Source organism: Spermophilus citellus (assembly GCF_964194105.1).
Source record: "Spermophilus citellus genome assembly, chromosome: 8".
Taxonomy (NCBI): Eukaryota; Metazoa; Chordata; class Mammalia; order Rodentia; family Sciuridae; genus Spermophilus; species Spermophilus citellus.
The window spans coordinates 116,896,392-116,916,867 of record NC_138189.1 but is presented as its reverse complement, the minus strand read 5'-3'; the positions used below and the strand labels follow the sequence as shown (position 1 = coordinate 116,916,867).

Genomic DNA, 20,476 nt, shown 5'->3' with positions numbered 1-20,476 from the left:
GCTCCTTCCAGCCAAGTGACCTTGCGCATGCTTCTTAATCTCTCTGAGCCTTGCTTTTTCTGAAAATGATGCTAAAAATAGTACTAATGGGTGCAGGGTTTTTGTGAAGATGAAGTGAGATAATGACATAAATTGCTGATTAGCACAATGATTGATGTAAAGTATTCTGTGATGTTGCTTATATAATTATTGGTAGGAGAGATAAGACAAACTCATGAAACATTAAGAATGAAGAAAGAAATTAGTGTGGATAACAGCAGTTGAGCAAGTGGGGAAAATTAAATTGTGAATAGATTATGTGATCTTATCCTTACACTACCACCCTGACAGTTTTATATTTTAACTTTCTTCCCTTCTCTTTAATTTTTTCAATTCACCCAAAGAAAAATGTTTAAGCGTAATACTTTTTTAGTCTAGAGTCTAGACAAGAAATTAAAATGTTGGGAAGAAACAGAATTTTCTGGTTAAGACACAAATTGAGATTCAGCTTTTATACTTTTATACTTGTGCCTTTTCCTATCTTTTCTATAAACCTCAAGAGTTTAAGAGTAAGTTAGATTGTTGTAATACAGTTGTGAAATTAGGTTGTACATACAAATTAATGTCATCAAGTTAAGGACAAAGTACTATATTTGTTGTTAAGGGTGGAAAGAATTAACTTCATTTGCATTTTAATTAATTTGTATACATTTGGGAATAGTTGTATGTTGGGAGAAGGAGTTTTCCATTTTAAAAGCTGAGTTTGTATAAGAAAAATCAGTTAGGGTTCTCCCTTTGTATCTTTAAATTCATAAAAATTAGAGAAAATTCTCTCCTGTAGATTGGATGATTAATGCAGTTTGGCATGTACCCCCTGGGTCCTGTAGTTCAAAGTAAGACTTCACCTTTCCTTTAGAATCCATCCTCTTTCATTGGCAAAGAATTTGCTAAGACACCCTGGAAGTTGCAGTCTTGCCTTGAAATGATGGTGCTTTGACCTGTAGAACCTAAAACTGTGATTCTCAATGTGGGGCAAATAGCAGTTTGAAGAAGTCTAGTTTAAAAAAATGATATTTAATATCATAGTTAAAATTTATATTTGGAAACAAATATAATTGGAATCCTTAAGACCAGTCCTCTGCACTGTTTCATTTTACCCAAATGAAGTGATTCGAGCCCAGGACCATGATGATTAGAAGTTTAGTGTACCCCCAGATTGCTAAGAATTCCTGAGGGGAAGAAGGATGTTTAAGTTATCCTATCATGACTCACCCAAAGCTCTTGTTTTTTTTGAATGAGGTGTCTTTTTTAATTGAAAAGCTATCAAACCGTCTAGTTACATTTCTCCCCTCCAAATCCACAAACTGGGTAATAACTGAGTCTCTAGGCAACATATTCAAAACTGATTAAAAAAACAAAAAACAAACTAACGAAAAACCCGAGTCCTTCGGTCCGATTAAGGGAACCCTGCTACATACAGGCAAATCAATCCCAGTGGTACTGCTCGACTCCAGGAGGCTGGAAGAAATCCTAACAACCCCAACTCAGAACATTTACTTCAAGTAGCCTTTTTCCAGTTTCCAACTCATGAATAAAGATAATATTTTGTTAATTCTATTTCAGAAAACTTTTTGCAAGTTGTTTTATTTACAACGCCAACTTTTAAAAGCTCACTAAAGTTAACTGGACAATAAACTAGGCAGAAATCGCTTTACAAAAGGAGGGAAAGCCCAAAATGCCACTTTCTACAGAGAACCCACAGTTCAGTTTTATTCAGAGTAAAGAAAAAAAGAAACTTTCTCTCACACTAAAAGAAATTCAACCATAGGTTTGGAGTCTGTACTCAAACTACACATGCAATAAGGACAATATTATGCTAATACAATTGATTTGCTGCTGCATTTGTCTACTGTTTGTCTAATATTAACAGTTATAAACAGAGCAGTGCAACTAGTATTTGGAACAATCCTTATAGTTTTACAGTGTCAGGTACAACATTTCACTTCTCTTCACACCACTGGTTCTCTTTGCGTACCTGGGCTTCCTCCTCTTCAGTAAAGTCATTTTTGATATTGAAGGTTTTGCGAATCTCCTCAGGAGTTTTCCCCTTGATCATATTGGCAACAGTCTTGCACGTAACATCAAGCAAACCTTTGATGTCTAAGTAGTTTGCAGCCAGAATAAGTTCAAAAAGTGTTCCTTGGTCAACTTTCAGGAATTCTTGGTCCCAAACAGGGATATCGTCTGTTTGCTTTTCTTTGTTCTCATCATCCTCAGGAGGAGGGGGGTCATCCTTGTGGTGTGTGTACCACTGAATGACCTTTTTTAATATTGCTGCATTAACATTTGGTAGAGGAACTGGGTCATCCATCATCTCTTTCATCATCCATTCCCAAATCTTCCAACATGGTCTTGATTGTCACAGATTGTTTGGCAATTTCTATGTCAACTTCAAATATCTCCCCATCAGAACTCTGCAGCTTAATTGAAGGCATGGTGTTTGGTCTCAAGAAAAACGGCGGTCTGGAGGCTGAAGGGAGCGGGGCGGCGGCCACACGAGGAAATAAAAAGGTGCTGGACAAGGCCACTCCAAAGCTCTTGCTTTTCATGCAATCATCAGTGTTTATGAGGGACTCTAGGGGCTTTTCCTCAAGATTCTTTTGATTTTACCCAGGCTAATAAAATACAATTATTTCAGGGTATTGTTTCTTCACAACAGAAAATTTGGGATTCTAGAAAGTAATTATAGGACAAACAACAACTTCATACTATGTTAGACATCACTGTTCTCAAAATTCATTTGTTCTTCCCTGTATTAGAGAATCTAGAGCTTACTGATCATGTTCCAAATTTGTAGCCATATTACAGGTTTCAATCATTTCCTCTTAATTTGGTATCTGAAAAAGGATCTTCTATTATTTTATGGCATACTTAAGATTCTCCCCTTTCTTTACAACAAGAGGGGCCTGTTAGGTGTTTTCTGGAACAAAGAATAACCTACTTGAGATTTCCAACTTTAGCAATAGAAAGAAGAACTTTGAAGTTATAGTACTTAAAAAGAAATTCTAATAAAAGCATTAGACAAAATTTTCCCTCTTCTTAAGTCTTTGTAAGCAGGAGGAGGCAATAGAAATTTGATATTCTTCCTCTTATTCATAGTAAACTCTTGGGATCCCTTGTTCTCTCTGTTCTAGGAGAATGCTTTTATCAAGCATTTTGTTCCTATTATTTTTGTAATGATAATTCCAGTAATTAAATTCAATAATGCTTTGGCTGGTATGGAGTCACAAAGGGCAGGGTATATATAGCAAGATAAAGGAGATTTAAAAAAAATGTAAACTTCTTTAATGAGATAATTTGTATATTATAAAATTTGCCAATTTAAAGGTAAAATTTAGTCTTTAAAAAATGTATTCACCAAGATGTATAAGGCATCCTCACAATCTGGATTTAGAACATTCCATCACCTACCAAAAGAAACAGGAACTTTTTCTTTCCCCTTTCTCTCACCAGCCCTAGGCAGCCACTAATCTGCTTTCTGTCTTTATATAGACTTGTCTTTTCTGTATATTTTGTGTAAATGTAATCACATGATATGTGGTCTTTTGTGGTTTCTTTCATTTGGCATAATATTTTGTGGCTTATCTGTGTTCTGGCCAAATATTCCATTGAATGTATATACCACATTTTGTTAATTCTTTCGTCACTTATTGGACATGTGACTTTTTTTACCTTTTGATATTATGAATAATGCTGCCATGAATATTTGTATACAAGTTTTTTTGTGGATGTATTTTTGGGGTTCTTTTGGGTATATACTTAGAGGTGAAATTATTGGATCATATGGTAACTCCATGTTTTAACCTTTTGAGTCCTGTTTTTGAAAGCAGGTGCCACTCTATATTCCTGTCAGCAGTGTAGGAGGGCTCCAATCTCTCTACATCTTCATCAGCACTACTTATCATTCCAGTGGGTGTGAACTGATTGATATGAGATTTTATTTTATTTTTTTTGTATGAACAGGAAGCATACATTTTAAAGGTCATGAAACTTTAAGCTAGTGTCTGAGTAGTAGATCAGTCAAAATTGACTACCTGCGTAAGAGAAGAAATCTGTGTTATACTGTGGTTTATAATGAAGGAGATTAAAATCTGGTGGCAAGTTAAGTTATAAAGGTATAAAGAGAGCTTGCTAGTTAAGGCAGTGTAGTAGCCCTGTCAGAAGGATGCAGTTTGATGGTCACCAGAATAGACATAGTCTCTTAGGCAGGAAGTGAAGCTTGACTCAGATGTGACTGATGGTAAGAGGGACAAGGAGACAACATTTTTTTCCCATTTCTCATTTTCCTTTCAAGTGGTGCAATACTACTAACCAAGGAAATAACAGGATTATGTAAAGAAGGTAATTGGTTTAAATATAATTTTAAAATATTAAGCAGAAAATTTAAATTTAAAAATTGTATAAAGTGGTGTCACAATAGTAATTTAAAAACTGTTGCTACCTTAATGGTTTGCAAAGAGCATTTCAGCCAGTCTCTGGTACTGAGCATCCTCAACAGTGACCTGCAAACTACATTCTGTGTTCATGAATTCATTTAAACAAGCAAAACTTGTTTAATATGTTTTATTTTAAGGTGCAAGATATCTGAAGACTATCACAGGAGGAGGGTTTTTTTTTTTTAAATGGTTACATTTATTACCTAAATTAATTTTCTCTGACCTGTTCTCTTTTAATCTTAATTTTTTTTTTAAACAAAACTTCTAGGCTACATGATTCCCTAAGGATAAGAACAATGTTATGCTGGGGATATTGGTCTCTGGGCCAACCAGGTATCGGCACCAACCTGCAAGGAATTGTGGCTGAGCCACAGGTGTGTGGATTCATATCAGACAGAAGTGTCAAGGAAGTGGCCTGTGGAGGAAACCACTCAGTGTTCCTGCTGGAGGATGGAGAGGTGTACACATGTGGCTTGAACACCAAGGGGCAGCTGGGCCATGAGAGGGAAGGAAACAAGCCAGGTGAGTGCACCTTGTTTGCCTTGATTATCAGGAATGGAAAGGGAAAGCAGGAGGCTGGCTGCAGCTTTCCTGACCAGGCGTTTATTTTTCAGGAAGTCTCTTGCTGTTTTGACCATTGCAGGATTCCCTGCAGTTTACAACTGTTGTGTCTAATTCAAGCCTTCTGATGGAAAAACAGACTTTTTCTTTTTCATCTTGTTACATAACATGTGATATCAGTTACCAGGGAAGGGGAGGTGACTAATGGGTTGATTTCTCACCACCCCCCTCCACCAGTAATTAAATGCTGAGACATTATGAAGGTTTTGTGGACAGGTAATCTCCAATGAATATCTGAAGTTTTTCTCCTGACTTTTGTAAAACATTTGGTGCGAAGTACTGTGCTGGGTCTTGTGAGTAGAAAGATGAGTGAGATACAGTGATGAGGTGGCTCCAGTGATTCCCTGTGGCAAGTGCTGTCATGGAAGTCTGAATGCGGTGAGGTGACATGCTGGGGTGGAGGGAGATTCATTCTGCCTTCAGGGGTTGAGTGGGAAGTATGAGTAGGACTCTGTGTGTGTGCAAGAGGGAGGGAGGGAGAGAGAGAGGAAAAGGAGGGAGAGAGGGGTGAGGGGGACAGGGGGAGGGGGGAGAAAGAATGTTCAGGAACACCAATTTATTGCACTGAGTATGCCCAGTAGTGTGACTACAGAAGTGCAGTACTGGGTCAGAGTGTGTCTAATAGTGTGCTGAGACTGGTGTTAGAGGGTAACTGGAGAAAAGAAGCTAGAAAGCTAGGGAGCTAACTAATTTCTTCAAATTTTAGTGCTTTCCATTTTTTTTTTTTTTTTGTGACAGGTGCTATGCTTATTTAAGTCTATTGGTTTGAATTTTTTTCCTCTTTATTTTTAAAGAATCTGTTTGACTTTCAGTATATGTAAAGCATGGATTTGTGAGATACTTTTAGTAGTGATGATATTTGAATGAGTCTTCTTTTGGTGAGAAGTAATACGTGGTCAGATTTAAGACCCTACCTATTTGCCACGTTAGCATGGCCCTTACCTGCTGCTTTGTTACCTGCTATCCTTTTCATGCAACACCGATCAAATCTAGACACTAAGGCTTCATTAAAGAACAGCATGGCTGTTTTTACCACACAGTGTTACTCATATGTGTTCATTTAGGCAAGTAAACTTGGGTGAGCTAGTTTTCTCCTGTGACACTGTTTCCTATTTTTCTCATTGGCTCTCATGATAAGTGGCTGGGCTCCCTAGTTTCCCTGCTCAAATGTCAGTATAATCTTTACTTTCTATATTGCTCATTGGAAAAAGGACTGCAGGGTCAGTGTTAAGAAAAATTATGAAGTATGTGAGGTGTTCTTCATAGGCTTCCACTTCCTCATTTTCTGCCCCCAGGTTCCCTACCTAAGACAGCCCTCCAGGCTTGTTCACCAAGAAGTAATACTCAGTGTCCTAGCCTGGACTTTCCTAGCCTGTGGGCCCCAAACTCGGGATTTCAAGGAGGGGGTTTGCTGAATCACCTATAGACTAATTCTCTTGTATGTACAATGCACCTAATACTACAGGTTTGTTTTCAGTGATCCTGCTGTTTACTAAAATAAAATCCAGTTGAAAGTGCCACTGATTCCTAAGTCAATACATCCTATTCATCATGTGTTTACTAATTAGGGCAATATAAATAGAGTATACAGCTAACATGAAAGTGGCAGGGAGGGTTTTGACTTTCAAATGGTCTGATTGGAAAAGATTAAAAACCAAGGTCTTCTTTTCCCTCTGCCTATTACAGCTCACTCTCCTAAACGTGCTCTGTTTCCCAGGTGAGAGCCAGATTCTAACAGAGGGGTTAATGGCAGGTCACAGCTCAAGAACCTGCTCTTTCCTGGGGTGACATCTACATTCAGGGAGTACTTGGAGACACTTTAGGCCCACTTCACTCCAGTGATTCTTGAAGGACTTGTGTTCACCCTGACCAGACTCTGAAGGGAGTATTTTGGGAACTGAGAGATCTTTCTAGTACTCCTGGAGATAACAGATTTAGGATGAACTTCAGTCAGGTAACATAACGGAGGCATTACTCTCTCTGACCTAAAATGAGGATTATAATAGAGGGAGCTAATCTGTGTCAGCATCTAATGCAGTGTCTGGTGCTTTTTTTTACCTCATGCCTTCCAAATCATGCCACTGAGACGTTTTCACCACCTGGCAGAAAGCCCAGTACCGTCTCTGGAGTTACAGGGAAGGATGCCTGGGATGGGAGTTTGAAAACTGAGTTCTTTGTCCACCAGGAAGTAATAGCTTAGTCCTGGGCAAGTTTCTTTCTATTTCTGAGTGTGAGTTCCTATTCCTGTAAAAGAAAGAGACTTCTGGTTTTAATATTGTAGTTCTTAATGAGTTAGATTCAGATGGTAAAGAAGACTTTACAAAGTTTCCTGCAGCCTATGAAGGCTGTCCTCCTCACCTCTTGTCCTCCTCATCCTTTGTTTTCCATAGCCCTGCCTTCTGGCAGGCAGCCTCACTGCAGAGCAAGAGGCTCCAACGTGCCTCACTACACACCTTTGTCTTAAAACCTAGGGAGAGAAGATTCACTTGGGGTAGCAAGTGGGAAAGGAAACAGAAATGTTGCAGTTCAACCATAGCAAAGTTCTGTTAGAGGCACCATGGAGAATACATGTGTGTGCAATCTGACATTTCTCTACTAGAGCCTCCTGACATAGCTCTGTGGCACTAGTAGTAAGCAGTTGGGCTCCTGGATGTGAGTGAGTCCTGTGGAGCAGCCACTCTGTCTGCTGCACACTGAGTCAGGCCAGCAGCTTGTCATCATGCAGCCACTTACCGTAGTAGTCAGGGCTGAGTGATGGCATGGAACCCGAGCTAGAGGGGTACTAAGGTTTTCTCATTTGGCCACAGAATCCAGACTGTGATCTAACTTTGGAATAAGCCAGACTCTAGGGTAAATTACAAGATTCCAGAAATTTCTGTTGGTTAAGCTTGTCTGTTAATTATAAACTCCATAGCAGCTGTGGAAGAGTGCCTCTTTGAATGAAAAGATTATGTAGGTGGGTGCCTTCCTTTCTTTTAACTTTTTTCATTGGTAGGTGTGTTCCAAATCTGGGTACCATTTGGGTCTATTTTTTTTTTTTTTAAAGAGAGAGAGAGGAGAGAGAGTGAGAGAGAGAGAGAGAATTTTTAATATTTATTTTTTAGTTCTCGGCGGACACAACATCTTTTTTTGTATGTGGTGCTGAGGATCGAACCCGGGCCGCACGCATGTGAGGCGAGCACGCTACCGCTTGAGCCACATCCCCAGCCCCCATTTGGGTCTATTTTTAATGAGTAGGAGGAGAAAAAAGAGAATTAGCTTGTTTTGTGTATGTGTGCTTATTGAGAACCCTGACCTGGAGAGCTGCTAAATATGGAAGGCAAGTCAGTGGCAGACAGGCTGTATGTTGCTGTGTTCTGCAGGAATGTTACAAGGAGCCTCTGGCATTAAGGAGGGAACTTGACAGAAAGCCCTTTCCCAAGGGGGCATTTCTGCGGCAGTGGGCAAGTCTGCAGTTTCATCATCATTATCCAAATCAATTGCCTTTGAGATTAAAGGATTTTAGAGAAGTGTGACTGATTCCTCCAAGGCTTTGAGAATGTGAAGAAGAGAGTTTTAGTAGATACTTTGGTGTGCCCTACTTCCAGGGGACATAGACAGTTGTGTCATCCCCACCCCCCACCATGCTGGGGATTGAACCTAGGAGTGCTTTACCATTGAGCTAGATCTCCTCACCTTTTTATTTTGAGACAGAGTCTTGCTAAATTGACCAGGCTGGCCTTGAACTTGCAATCCTCCTGCCTCAGCCTCCCAAGTAGTTAGGATTATAAATATGGACCACCACGCCCAGGAGGCATATACAGTTTTGAGCACAAGTGGAAAATTTTAAGATTTTCTAGTTTTACAGTATTCTCTGGAAATGGAGTAATGCCTGCCCATCAAACTACTGGATCTAAATTGATTCCTATCAGGACCTCCAGCAGCCTGAGTGTGGTTATATCGCTTTGCCTTAAAACTTTTTTTTCCTTTTCAAATGCAAATGACCCTGAGAGCCACTCAGTCTGATCTTGCTGAGGAGAAGGGAAATGGGAAGAAGTTGGTGTGATGTACCAGGATGAAAGTCCTCTACTTAACCACAAACCATGTGAATAAACAATTTGAATAAAGAATTTGTTTATTCACTTTGTCTCCAACTGGAACAGATAGAAGGCACATAGATTCATTTTTTGGACACATTCTGTAGATTTGACTGATCAGAGGTATAAAGTGCTCCACCATGATTTAAGGGTCATGGAGACCTTTTTTTTCCATCCTGGGTTATCAGACAGTTTCCTATTGCTGTTGTTGCCCCCAAGGCTCCTGTGTTTTCCTGAGACTCATTTCTGTACTGCTCACGTTCATAATGCCCTTTTGTGTCCAACTTTGTGTTTTTGTGTAGCGGGAAGGAGGCATTTAAAGGACAAATCAAATACTTCAACTCCTGGTTAGGTAGGCACTAAATATTTTCACAGTGTGTCAAGAGTTGTAGGATACTTGCTTAGGTATGTCCATGACTCATCCATTGTGCATGGGCCATGGGCAGAGAGGCCTGGGATTTTCAGAAACATTTTTTTTTTCTATGCAGAAAAGTCATATCTAAATGCAACGTTCAACTTTTTATTAATAAAATATTGGATAATAGCTCTTTTGCATATTCCTCTCACATGAATTTTCTCTCCTACCTTCTCACCCTCACATTCTGATAAGTCTCCCTCTTTCCAGTCAGGAGAATTCTAGGGATTAGAGGTTTTATAGGATTATTACTTTTTTCTTCATGTTTTTCTCCATGAATTCATCTCTTAATTTTGTAAGACCTAGTTACAGAGCTGGCATTATAGGAAGACTTGTGTGCTCCCTATCCACTCTTCAATAAAGCAGACAAACAAAACATGAATTTTTTTCTTTTTTTAAAATTTATTTTGGTACCGTGGATTGAACCCTGGGGTGTTTAACCACAGAGTCACATCCCTAGCCCTTTTTTATTTTTTATTTTGAGACAGGGACTTGCTAAGTTGCTCAAGGCCTCGCTACATTGCTGAGGCTGGCTTTGAACTTGCAATCCTCCTGCCTCAGCCTCCTGAGCCACTGGGATTATAGGTATGTTCCATCATGTCCAGCTAATAATATTTTTTAAAAGTAAAGTGATTAATAATTGAGCATTAAGTAAATCTAGAAATCTTTTATTAAGCTAAAATAGAAACCGATTGTCCATGAAAAAGAATTAAAATATTTTACTGTGCCATTCTTATTCTCACCCTACCACATTATAGACCCTAGTCTTCAACTAATTCACATTTCTTCTTTCCCCATACCTTCTGATTTTTAGTATTGGGATTTTAGCATAAACTAATCCTGTGTTATTAGGGATGTCTAAATTTATGTAAATATTCTCTAACCTTCCTTCCTATCTTGAATTGGCAAAAACTGGTGGGTGCAATTATTTAATCTAATTTGACTCTGCTACATTTGAAAAATTCTGCACAGACATCCCAGGAAACCTTTTAATAGCAAACCTCAAGAGTAACAATTTGTAAGCGGGCTCTAACACTTCTGTGCAACTCTGTTTGATTCATATCTATGATTGGTTCTTTTTAATTCCTCCTGAGTTAGTTTCTCTTTCTTGCAGGTAATTTAATCCAATTCACTCACATTTTGTATTCAATCTAAGCATTTCCATAATGCCCATCACCATATGTAGCAGCTATCCTGCTGTTTGATAAATGAGGTTTATAAAGCTAAAGTCCAAAACCTCAATTCCCAAAACTGTGGTTGCTTCCAATGGTGGTAGAAATAATGCTTTCAACTAGCTTATCTGGTTGCACTCGGGCATCTGAAGGACGCAATAACTGTCATTTCAATCAGCTCTTGCTGAAAAAGCAAACTAGCTGAGCTGAAAGGAAGGAAATAGGAGAAATCTTATAATGACTTCCTGTTATTGAAATGCATGTCTCTATGGGCATAACTCTGATATAAAAGGCAGAAAGTGCCATAGGAAACGTTCAGATCTTAACATTGCTCTTGTTAGTGCCCCATCCCTTACTCATTAGAAGTGGCAGGTGGCAGGAGGCTGCACACCCCTTTCAGATGTTGGTGATAATGGTAGCAATCAAACACAGTGGGATGTCTTGCCTTCTTTGATAGCTGGGTGGATAGCCTTATGGTTCAGAGGTCTAAGGATTGGGAACAGCATTTGCTTAATAATTTTGTTATCCAGTGTGATTATTTGAAAGTTACTTTTTTTCTGTTTATGGTACTCAGCCTACTTTCTGTAAAGACATTTGAGTGTTTTAGAAAACACATATTTGTTAATGAGCATTCTTCTTAATGAGAGGTGTCATTTGTGACTTTAAAATTTTCAGTATTACTTTTAAGTAATTAACATAGTGGTCTGGATCTTGAAAAAAGCTCAGTTCATTTGTTAATTGTAAAAGTTGTTAGGTATCATAAGCTTTCTTCATCTCTGTGTTTAGCTTTTTAAAGATGATTAATCCTCATGCTAGCTCTGTAAAGTAGTTCAGTATTATTATCTGGAGTGTATATAGAGGAGAAGTAAAGGGAGTTGAGTTTGAGTCTTGCTTGGAAACTGACAGTTTGATTTGGTAATTCCAGGATTTTGTCCATGGACATGTTTTTAGCCTCAGGCTGATCAGGAAGGCCTAATAGGATTTTATTCTCAAACCTTTTTCCTAATTTCCACTCAGTCCTCTTGGAGAAACAAAGAGGCTATCAGTTTGGCCACCAAGAAGTTGTAGTCTTTAATTTACCGGTTAAATACCAAATACTATCCAGGTACTTTTGATAAAAGGTATGTGAAACAATTTCCTGTTCACTGTTAGTATCATTGGACTAATGTTTGTCGGCCTACTTTTATCTTCTTTTGAGTATTAGATAATCTGGGGGCAAGTACACATGATAGTTCACATTTCATGTTGATATATTTTTGTCTCACAATTTGCCTTTTGTTCCTTAAAAAAATTTTTTTAGGTGTAGATGGACACAATAACTTTATTTTATTTATTTTTATGAGGATTGAACTCAGTGTCTCAATTGCACTAGGCAAGTGCTCTTCCTCTGAGCCACAACCCCAGCTCCTGCTTCTTGTTCTTTATTTCCTTGAATTATTTCATTACCATTCAGTCACTGAATAGATAGTGACTAGATTACTGGACTTCTCATTTGTTCTAGATACTGTTGGAATACAACAAATTTAGTCCAGTTCTATCCTTTGGAAGATATAGACTAGGTAGGAATGTAAGATACACCTGTAAAGATTGTATAATGCAGTTTACCATGTTGTAAGCAAGTGATAACAATTCTCAATGTGTCAAAATATGTTGTCCTGCTGTGAAGAGTTAGATCTAAGACAGTTCACCAATAGTGCTGTAAGTGTTGGATAGTAGTATCAATTTATTAGTGTAGGGAAGATTGAATAAATTCCATGTTAGAGGTTTGGAACAATGCCTAGCCTTTGATAAGCACTTAATCAGTGCTAGCTATTATTATTTATAGTAGTAGTAATGTGTGTTAACCTCCTCCATTGTAAGTTTAAAAAAAATTTTTTTTAGTTGTAGATGGACACAATATCTTTATTAATCATTAATTTTTATGTGGTGCTGAGGATGGAACCCAGTGCCTCACATGTGTGAGGCAAGTGCTCTACCACTGAGCTATAGCCCCAGCCCTATTGTAAGTTTTTCGATCCTGCTATTCCAGTATATTAACAAATTAATAAATTCATTATTAATGTGTGCATATAATTGTGTTGAACGTTTTTATAGGTTCCCTTAACACTGTATGATCTGACAAATGGTAGGTGTGGACATTCGGTGTAAGAAGATATTGTGCTCTAGGATTGTTAAGGAAGTGGTTACATTTTACATTTAAGTTTTCAGGGACAGTCTGTTTTCAGTTTTTTTTAGGTTCTTTATCTCATTGTTCCCAAGAAAAGTACTTTAACATAATTAATTGTGCGTTCTGCTAGGCAGAGGGTTTTAAGACTCTATCTTCTCTCTTTTCAGAGTCATATTAATGATAGCTGGGTGATGACTCTTTGTAATTAAAAAGCCTGTTTTCCACTTCAAACAGACTTGCGGTAAATCAGTGTACTTTACTTGAAAGGAATTTTTCACTATTGGCTTGAAATTGGCTGAGGGTTGTGTGCATTATACTAATAGATTGTGCTGACTGAGGCAGTTCTACATTCGCTGAAACACAGAAGCAGTTTGCACACAGTCAAAATAGGGAGCCCAGCCAGGTGCATGGCACACATCTCTAATCCCAGGGTCTCTGGAGGTTGAGGCAGGAGAATCGTGAGTTCAAAGCCAGCCTCAGCAAGTTAGTGAGGCCCTAAGCAACTCAGTGATACGGTTTCTAAATAAAATGTAAAAAGAGCTGGGGATATGGCTCAGTGGTTGAGTGCCCCTGGGTTCAATCCCTGGTACCAAAAAAAAAAAGGGGGGGGAGGGGTCGGGGGAACCCAGGAAAGTGGTGACCTTTATGTCCTTAGGCAGCAAGTACTCTGGTTTCCGTCAAAGAAGTGGGGGCAGCAGGCTGGCAGTCTCCAGGCCCAGCTGAGAATAAATTAGAGAGAAAGGAAAGATAGGAAATGGGGAGATAGTCCTGCAGAGCTCACCAGGGTAAAAAGTTCTTTTTTCCCTTTACATGAAGAAAAGAAGGCCAAATTAATTGAGTGTTTTTATTTACTTTGAGGTGGTGTGTGACAGGGACACTTTAAATCAGGTTAGTGGTGAATGAGAAGTTGGAAATTTTTGCGACATCTTTATAAGGGCTCGCCCATGCTTTCATCTTTTTGTTCCTGATTCTTTCCTAAAAGGAAAGCTTTTGAAGCAGAAAAGCTGTGGTGAATGTCTGTAGTATTTGCAACACGGGGACATGAGTGGTCAACAGTGTATAGTCACTGTGGCTACTCCATGTTCTCTCATTGGTCACAGTATGATTCACTTTAGTGGGTTGCCTGTGTCCTTTCTTCTTTTTGTTTTGTGATGCTGGGGATCAAATCCAGGGCTTCATGCATACTAGCAAGTGTTCTACCACAGAACCATACCCCCAAACTACCAGATTCTTCTTTACTATTCTCTATTTTTTGAAAAAGCCTCTTATAACCTCTTACAGGGGGCACTCGTCTTTGGTCAAGGTTTTGTAAATAGCTGTTTCTATATTTCTAAATTGACAACCTATGAGTAGGAGTGGGAGAGGGTAGGACAGTGCCCAGAGAGCAAGAGGGCTACATTTATCCCCTGCCTTCTCTCTCTGGTGGATGCCCACCACCAGACATAAATTAACTGTACTTTGTACACTGGATCTACAGAACATTTTTTTTTTCTTAGCATCATATGAGCTCAAGGAAAAGGAAAAAACCTAATTTCATTTCTTTACTGCCATCCGTTTGTTCAGTCACTTTATGGATTGCTATTTTACTGCTTGGATTTAGATATTTTGGGTCAGAAAACAACTAACACTGTTTCCAAGTTTGTTCTCAGTTTAAATGAACCATCAGCTTTGACAGGTGATGATCAGTTACATCTGTGCTAGCCAAACAGATGTCTGGGGACCTTCTTATGACTGAACTTTGCAGGTAGTGTGTGTGGATGGAACCATCCAGTAAAAGCTTTATGACAGGAAAAATTGGAGGGAGCCAGGGACTTAAAAATATATTAATCCTTTTCTGTTTTCAGTTTGTCTCCTCTGTTTCTTCCTCTGGGCTGGGCATCATGGCAAGGGCAGGGCCACAAATCAAGAAAAGGTCACGCTTCGGTCTCTTTTCACTTTTACTGTTATTCCTCTTCCCTTAATGCCTTCTTGACTCTGAATTTTATATGTCACTGTGTGGTATAAGTTGAATATTTTATAAAGTACTAGGGCACTTTGGCTTCATATGGAGTTGATTTCTGGTCAAGACTGTATGTCTGCTCAGGCCTGTTGGGCATGTGATGATGGGAATTTCAGTGGGAAAGGGTGATTTACTCAATCAATGGTGTTGATATAATTTGAGGCATACAGAATGAGACTCCTGGCTGAGTCCATATTCTGGAGTAAATTCTAAATGTATGAAAGATACAAATGTAAAAAATAATACAAAACTTACAAAGCACACCCCCTGATTTATCAGAAGAATGTGTTCGACCCTGGAGGATGCTAATATGAGACATGTGGTCTGGAAGCCATGAAGAAAAATGATTGACAGATTTGTATGAAAAATAAAAAATTTCCTATGGCACAAGGCATCCATAAACAAAGACAAAAGATGAATGATAGATTGAGATATAATTTCAAACATTGCTGGATAAAGTTTTCATATTTCTTTAAAAATATTTTTTAGTTGCTAGTGGACCTTTATTTTATTTATTTATATGCAGTGCTGAGAATTGAACCAGTGCCTCACATAAGCACTCTACTGTTGAGCCACAACCCTAGCCCCAAGTTTTTATATTTTTAATATACTAGAGCATTTTTGAGTTGACAAGGAAAAGATAAACAACCCTATAATAAAATGGACATTTTATAGAGGAGTGCTTATAAATGGCCAATGAATTTATGCAAATAAGTTAAGAGAAATGAAAATTAAAATGAGATACCACTCTTTCATCTTTTGATTGGCCAAATATTTTAAAGAGTAATACTTGTGCTCACTTACGTGGGAAATGGTTACTAGCTTGTGCTGACTGAGGAAGTATGAGCTGCTCCAATCTTTTTGTAAACTTAAAAGTATAAATTTAAAATGTTTCATACCTTTTGAATAAGTAACTCCATTCTAGGAAGCTTTTTTATGAGAATAAAAATGTTAATATATAGCATAAGGAAATATTTTTAACTGTGCTTATCATAGCAGTGTTAAGGGCAAAATAATGGAAACAGCCTATTCATCCTCTGGGGACTATGTTGGATAAATATAACTGAAAGTCATAAGATAAAGCTTTCCTTAAGTTCTGTCTTTGTATTCTTGACTCGCAGTTATTTCCAGTCTCAACTTCACCAAATTTCAAAGTTGATATCCACTTAAAATCTCTAGCTGGCCGTGTAATTGACATCTTAAACTTAATATCCAAAGCCAAACTGGGTTTTCTCCCCCAAACCTGTTTATCACCACATTTTCTCCTTATCTGTAAATGAGATCCTATTCTTTAGGCCAAATATTTGGAGTCATCCCCAGTTTCTCTTATTTTCCCTCACATTGCATATCTAATTCACCTAAAAAAAAAAAATCTTTGCAAAATCTCTGTTGAGAAGATGTAACCAGAATCTGACATCTCTTTCTGTCTCTCTGGTCCACGTTACCATTGTCTCTCCTCTGAATCATTGCAGTAGTCTGGTTTTTCACTGTTTCCACCGTTGACCCCTTCTCTACACACAGCAATCATATTATTCCTCTCCTCTAATTCTTCCAGTGGTTTCTTGCTCCATCTCTTAACTGTTCTTTCCCTTACACACTCTGTTCCTCTGGTCTCAATGGTCCCTCTTTAGAGCATTTGTACTTGCTATTCTATAACCCTGGAATTACTTTCTTTCTGTTTCTGCATGACTGATGGCTTTACTTCCAGTCTAAGCTCACATGTCAGCTTATTAGAGATACTTCCCTTTACCACTCTGTGTATTTCCTATCCTGCCCAGTACCTCAGCCCCTTTCCTTCCATTTTTTTCCTATAGCATTTATTTCTGATAACATACATACAGTAGAACTCGTTCTATCTTTTCCTCCCCTTCCCCTCTCTCTTTCTTGAATATATGCTCAAGTTTCATGAAGATCAGGGCATTGTTTTGTATCCCCAACACATAGAACATTGTACGACACATAATAAATGCAGCTTTAGCAAGTATTTTTAAAATAATTGACCTCCAATTCTATTTTATTTATTTTGAGACAGGGTCTTGCTAAATTGTTTAGGGCCTCAAATTTGTAATCCTCCTGCCTCAGCCTTCTGACTTGCTAGGAATACAGGGGGTGCCACCATACCCAGTTCCACAACTTTTAAAAATATTAAGTCCATTTGATTTTTTTTTTTCACATGAGTCGCTGTTAAGTGGAACTCATTTCTAGACAGGCTTACATAGTTTCTGCTGTTAGGCATTTGTTTAATGGCTTGTAATGATCTGCAAGATTTACATATATGCAAAGCAGATAGGAAGAAAAGGTCACACTAGAATTTCTGCCAGTATTCCTGCAGCAGGTTTGCCTTATTGAGTTTTTGGTTTGAAGTATCTGTGAAATAAGTTGGAATTATACTATTGGTGTTAGGTACCCAGATATCTTGAATGTTGATTCCCTACAGTGTATTAATTTGTTTACCCAAATATGTGTGAAATTTCTTTCATAATCCTAAAACTAAGTGTTCCAAAATTAAGAGAAACATGATGATTTGGGGTAGATGTGTGCACTTGTAAACCATGAAGCATTGCCTGTTTTTTTGTTTTTGTTTTTGTTTTTTTGGTACCAAAGATTGATCCGAGGAACACTTTACCACTGAGCTACATTCCCAGTCATTTTCCAGTCTTCTATTTTGAGACAGGTTCTTGCTAAATTGCTGAGACTGGCCTTGAATTTGTGATCCTTTTGCCTCATCCTCCTGAGCCACTGGGATTATAGGCATGTGCCACCATACCTGGCTCACCTTTGTTTTTATTTTTTAAAATTTGTTTAAATTAGTTATACAGGACAGCAGAATGCATTTTGACACATCATACATAAATGAAGTATAACTTTTTTTTGGTTGTACATGATATGGAATTACACCAGTCATGTAGATAGGGTAATAATGTCTGATTCATTGTACTATCTTTCCTAACCCCTTACCATCTCCCTTCCCTTCACTGTCTTCTGCCTAATCCAAAGTACCTTTATTCTTCCCTTCTCCTCCTCCCACCCCATTGTGAATTAGGATCTGCGTATCTGAGAAAAAATTTGGTCTTTGGTTTTTTGAGATTGGCTCATTTTGTTTAGCATGATATTCTCTATCCATTTACCTGCAAATGCCATAATTTCATTCTTCTTTAAGGCTGAATAATATTCCATTGTGTATATATAACACATTTTCTTTATCTAGTCATCTCTTGAATGGCATCTAGGTTGGTTCCATAGTTTGGCTTATTTGAATTGAGCTGTTGTAAACATTGATATTGCTGCATCACTGTGGTATGCTGATTTTAAGTCCTTTGGGTATAAACTGAGGAGTAGGATAGCTGGGTCAAATAGTGGTTCCGTTACAGGTTTTTTGAGGAATCTTCATACTGCTTTCCATAGTGGTTGTACCATTTTGCAGTCCCACCAGTAATGTAAGAGTGTACCTTTTTCCCCCATATCCTCGCCAACACTTATTATTGCTTGTATTCTTGATAACTGCCATTCTGGCAGGAGTGAGGTGTAATTTCAGTGTAGTTTTGATTTGCATTTCTCTAATTGCTAGACATATTGAACTTTTTTTTCATATATTTGTTGATGGATTTTATTTCTTCTTCTGTGAAGTATCTGTTCATTTCCTTAGCTCATTTATGGATTGGGTTATTTGTTTTTTTGGTGTTGAGTTTTTTTTAGTTCTTTCCTGGAAATCAATGCTCTATCTGAAGTGCACGTGGTAAAGATTTTCTCCCATTCTGTAGGCTCTCTTTTCACATTCTTTATTGTTTCCTTTGCTGAGAAGAAGCTTTTAGTTTGAATCCATCCCATTTATTGATTCTTGATTTTACATCTTGTGTTCTAGGAGTCTTGTTAAGGAAATCAGTTCCTAAGCCAACATGGTGAAGATTTGGGCCTATGTTTTCTTCTGTTAGGTACAGGGTTTCTGGTTAAATTCCTAGGTCCTTGATCCACTTTGAGTTGAGTTTTATGCAAGGTGAGAGGTAGGGGTTTAATTTCATTTTGTTACATACGGATTTCCAGTTTTCCCAGTACCATTTGTTGAAGAGGCTACCTTTTCTTTAATATATGTTTATGGTACCTTTGTCTAGTATGAGATAACTGTATTTATGTGGGTTTGTCTCCATGTCTTCTGTTCTATATATTGGTCTGTGTGTCTCTTTTGGTGCCAGTACCATGCCATTTTTGTTACTATTGCTCTGTAGTTTAAGGTCTAATATTGTGATGCCTCCTACTTCACTTTTCTTGCTAAGGATTGCTTTCACTATTTGGGTCTCTTATTTTTCCAGATGAGTTTCATGATTGCTTTTTCTAGTTCTGTGAAGAATGTCATTGGGATTTTGAGAGGAATTGCATTAAATGTGTATAGCACTTTCGGTGGTCATTTTGACAGTATTAATTCTGACATGGGAGATCTTTCCAGCTTCTAAGGTCTTCTTCTATTTGTTTCTTTACTGTTCTGTAGTTTTCATTGTAGAGGTCTTTCACCTCTTTTGTTAGATTGATTCCCAAGTATTGTAGTTTATTTTTTTTGAGGCTATTGTGAATTTCTCTTTTAGTGGATTTCTCACTGATGTATAGAAACACATTTGATTTATGGGTGTTGATTTTATATCCTACTACTTTGCTGAATTCATTTATTAATTCTAGAAATTTTCTGGTGGGATTTTTTTAAAAAAAATTATTTAGTTGTAGGTGGACACAATATCTTTATTTATTCATTTTTATGTGGTGCTGAGAATTGAACCCAGGGCCTCACACGTGCAAGGCAGGTGCTCTACCACTGAGCTATAACCCCAGCCCTCTGGTGGAATTTTTTGGATCTTCTAAATATAGAATAGTGTTGTGGGCAATTAGTGATAGTTTGAGTTTTTTTTTTCTATTCATATCCTTTTAATTTCTTTTGTCTGTCTAATTGATCTGACCAGAGTTTCCAGGACTATGTTGAATAGAAGAAGTTCACCTTTGTTTTTTTTTTTAATATTTATTTTTTAGTTTTTGGCGGACATAACATCTTTGTTTTGTATGTGGTGCTGAGGATCGAACCTGGGCCGCATGCATGCCAGGCGAGCACGCTACCACTTGAGCCACATCCCCAGTCCCTCACTTTTGTTTTTTAATAGCAAGTTTATTGACACATTGCATACCATACAATTTACCCACATTATCTGTTTCTCATAGATTCGCAGGTTTATTTCAGAGACATTGTAAGTTTGGTTTTGGACCACTGCAATAAAGCAAGGTACACACTTTATGTTTTGATTACCAGTTTGGACCATTGAAGAAATATTGTATGCAAACTGTCAAAAGTGTAAGACAAGGAGATAATACTAAAACAACAAGAAAAAGTGTCAAGTCACATATAATGGAATCCCTGTTAGAGTAACAATAATGGATTTCTCAAGCCAATGTCGACAGAAATTATGTACTCAAAATATACAGTGTGAAGTTGTAATATATACTGTTAAATAATTATTAGTGTGAACTTTTTAATTATAATTTTTAACTTCTTTAAAGAGAGAGGTCAAGTTAT

The 20,476-nt window shown here is 37.8% G+C and overlaps 1 protein-coding gene and 1 pseudogene across 3 annotated transcripts in view; one reads left to right on the top strand and one right to left on the bottom strand.

Annotated features, from left to right (window-relative positions):
• HERC3 (HECT and RLD domain containing E3 ubiquitin protein ligase 3) overlaps positions 1-20,476 on the top strand; it is a 135,787-nt gene that overhangs the window by 9,812 nt on the left and 105,499 nt on the right. The window contains exon 3 of one of the 2 annotated variants that reach the window (XM_081303807.1): positions 4,744-4,997. The exons of the other annotated variant lie outside the window; for it this stretch is intronic. Coding sequence (XP_081159933.1) covers positions 4,772-4,997 — 226 coding nt within the window. The 5' untranslated portion in view covers positions 4,744-4,771. The remainder of the gene's footprint in view (positions 1-4,743; positions 4,998-20,476) is intronic. 2 annotated transcript variants of the gene reach the window in all.
• Positions 1,394-2,489, bottom strand: LOC308654428 (S-phase kinase-associated protein 1-like; annotated as a pseudogene). The gene has a single exon. The product of its transcript is annotated as an S-phase kinase-associated protein 1-like (transcript).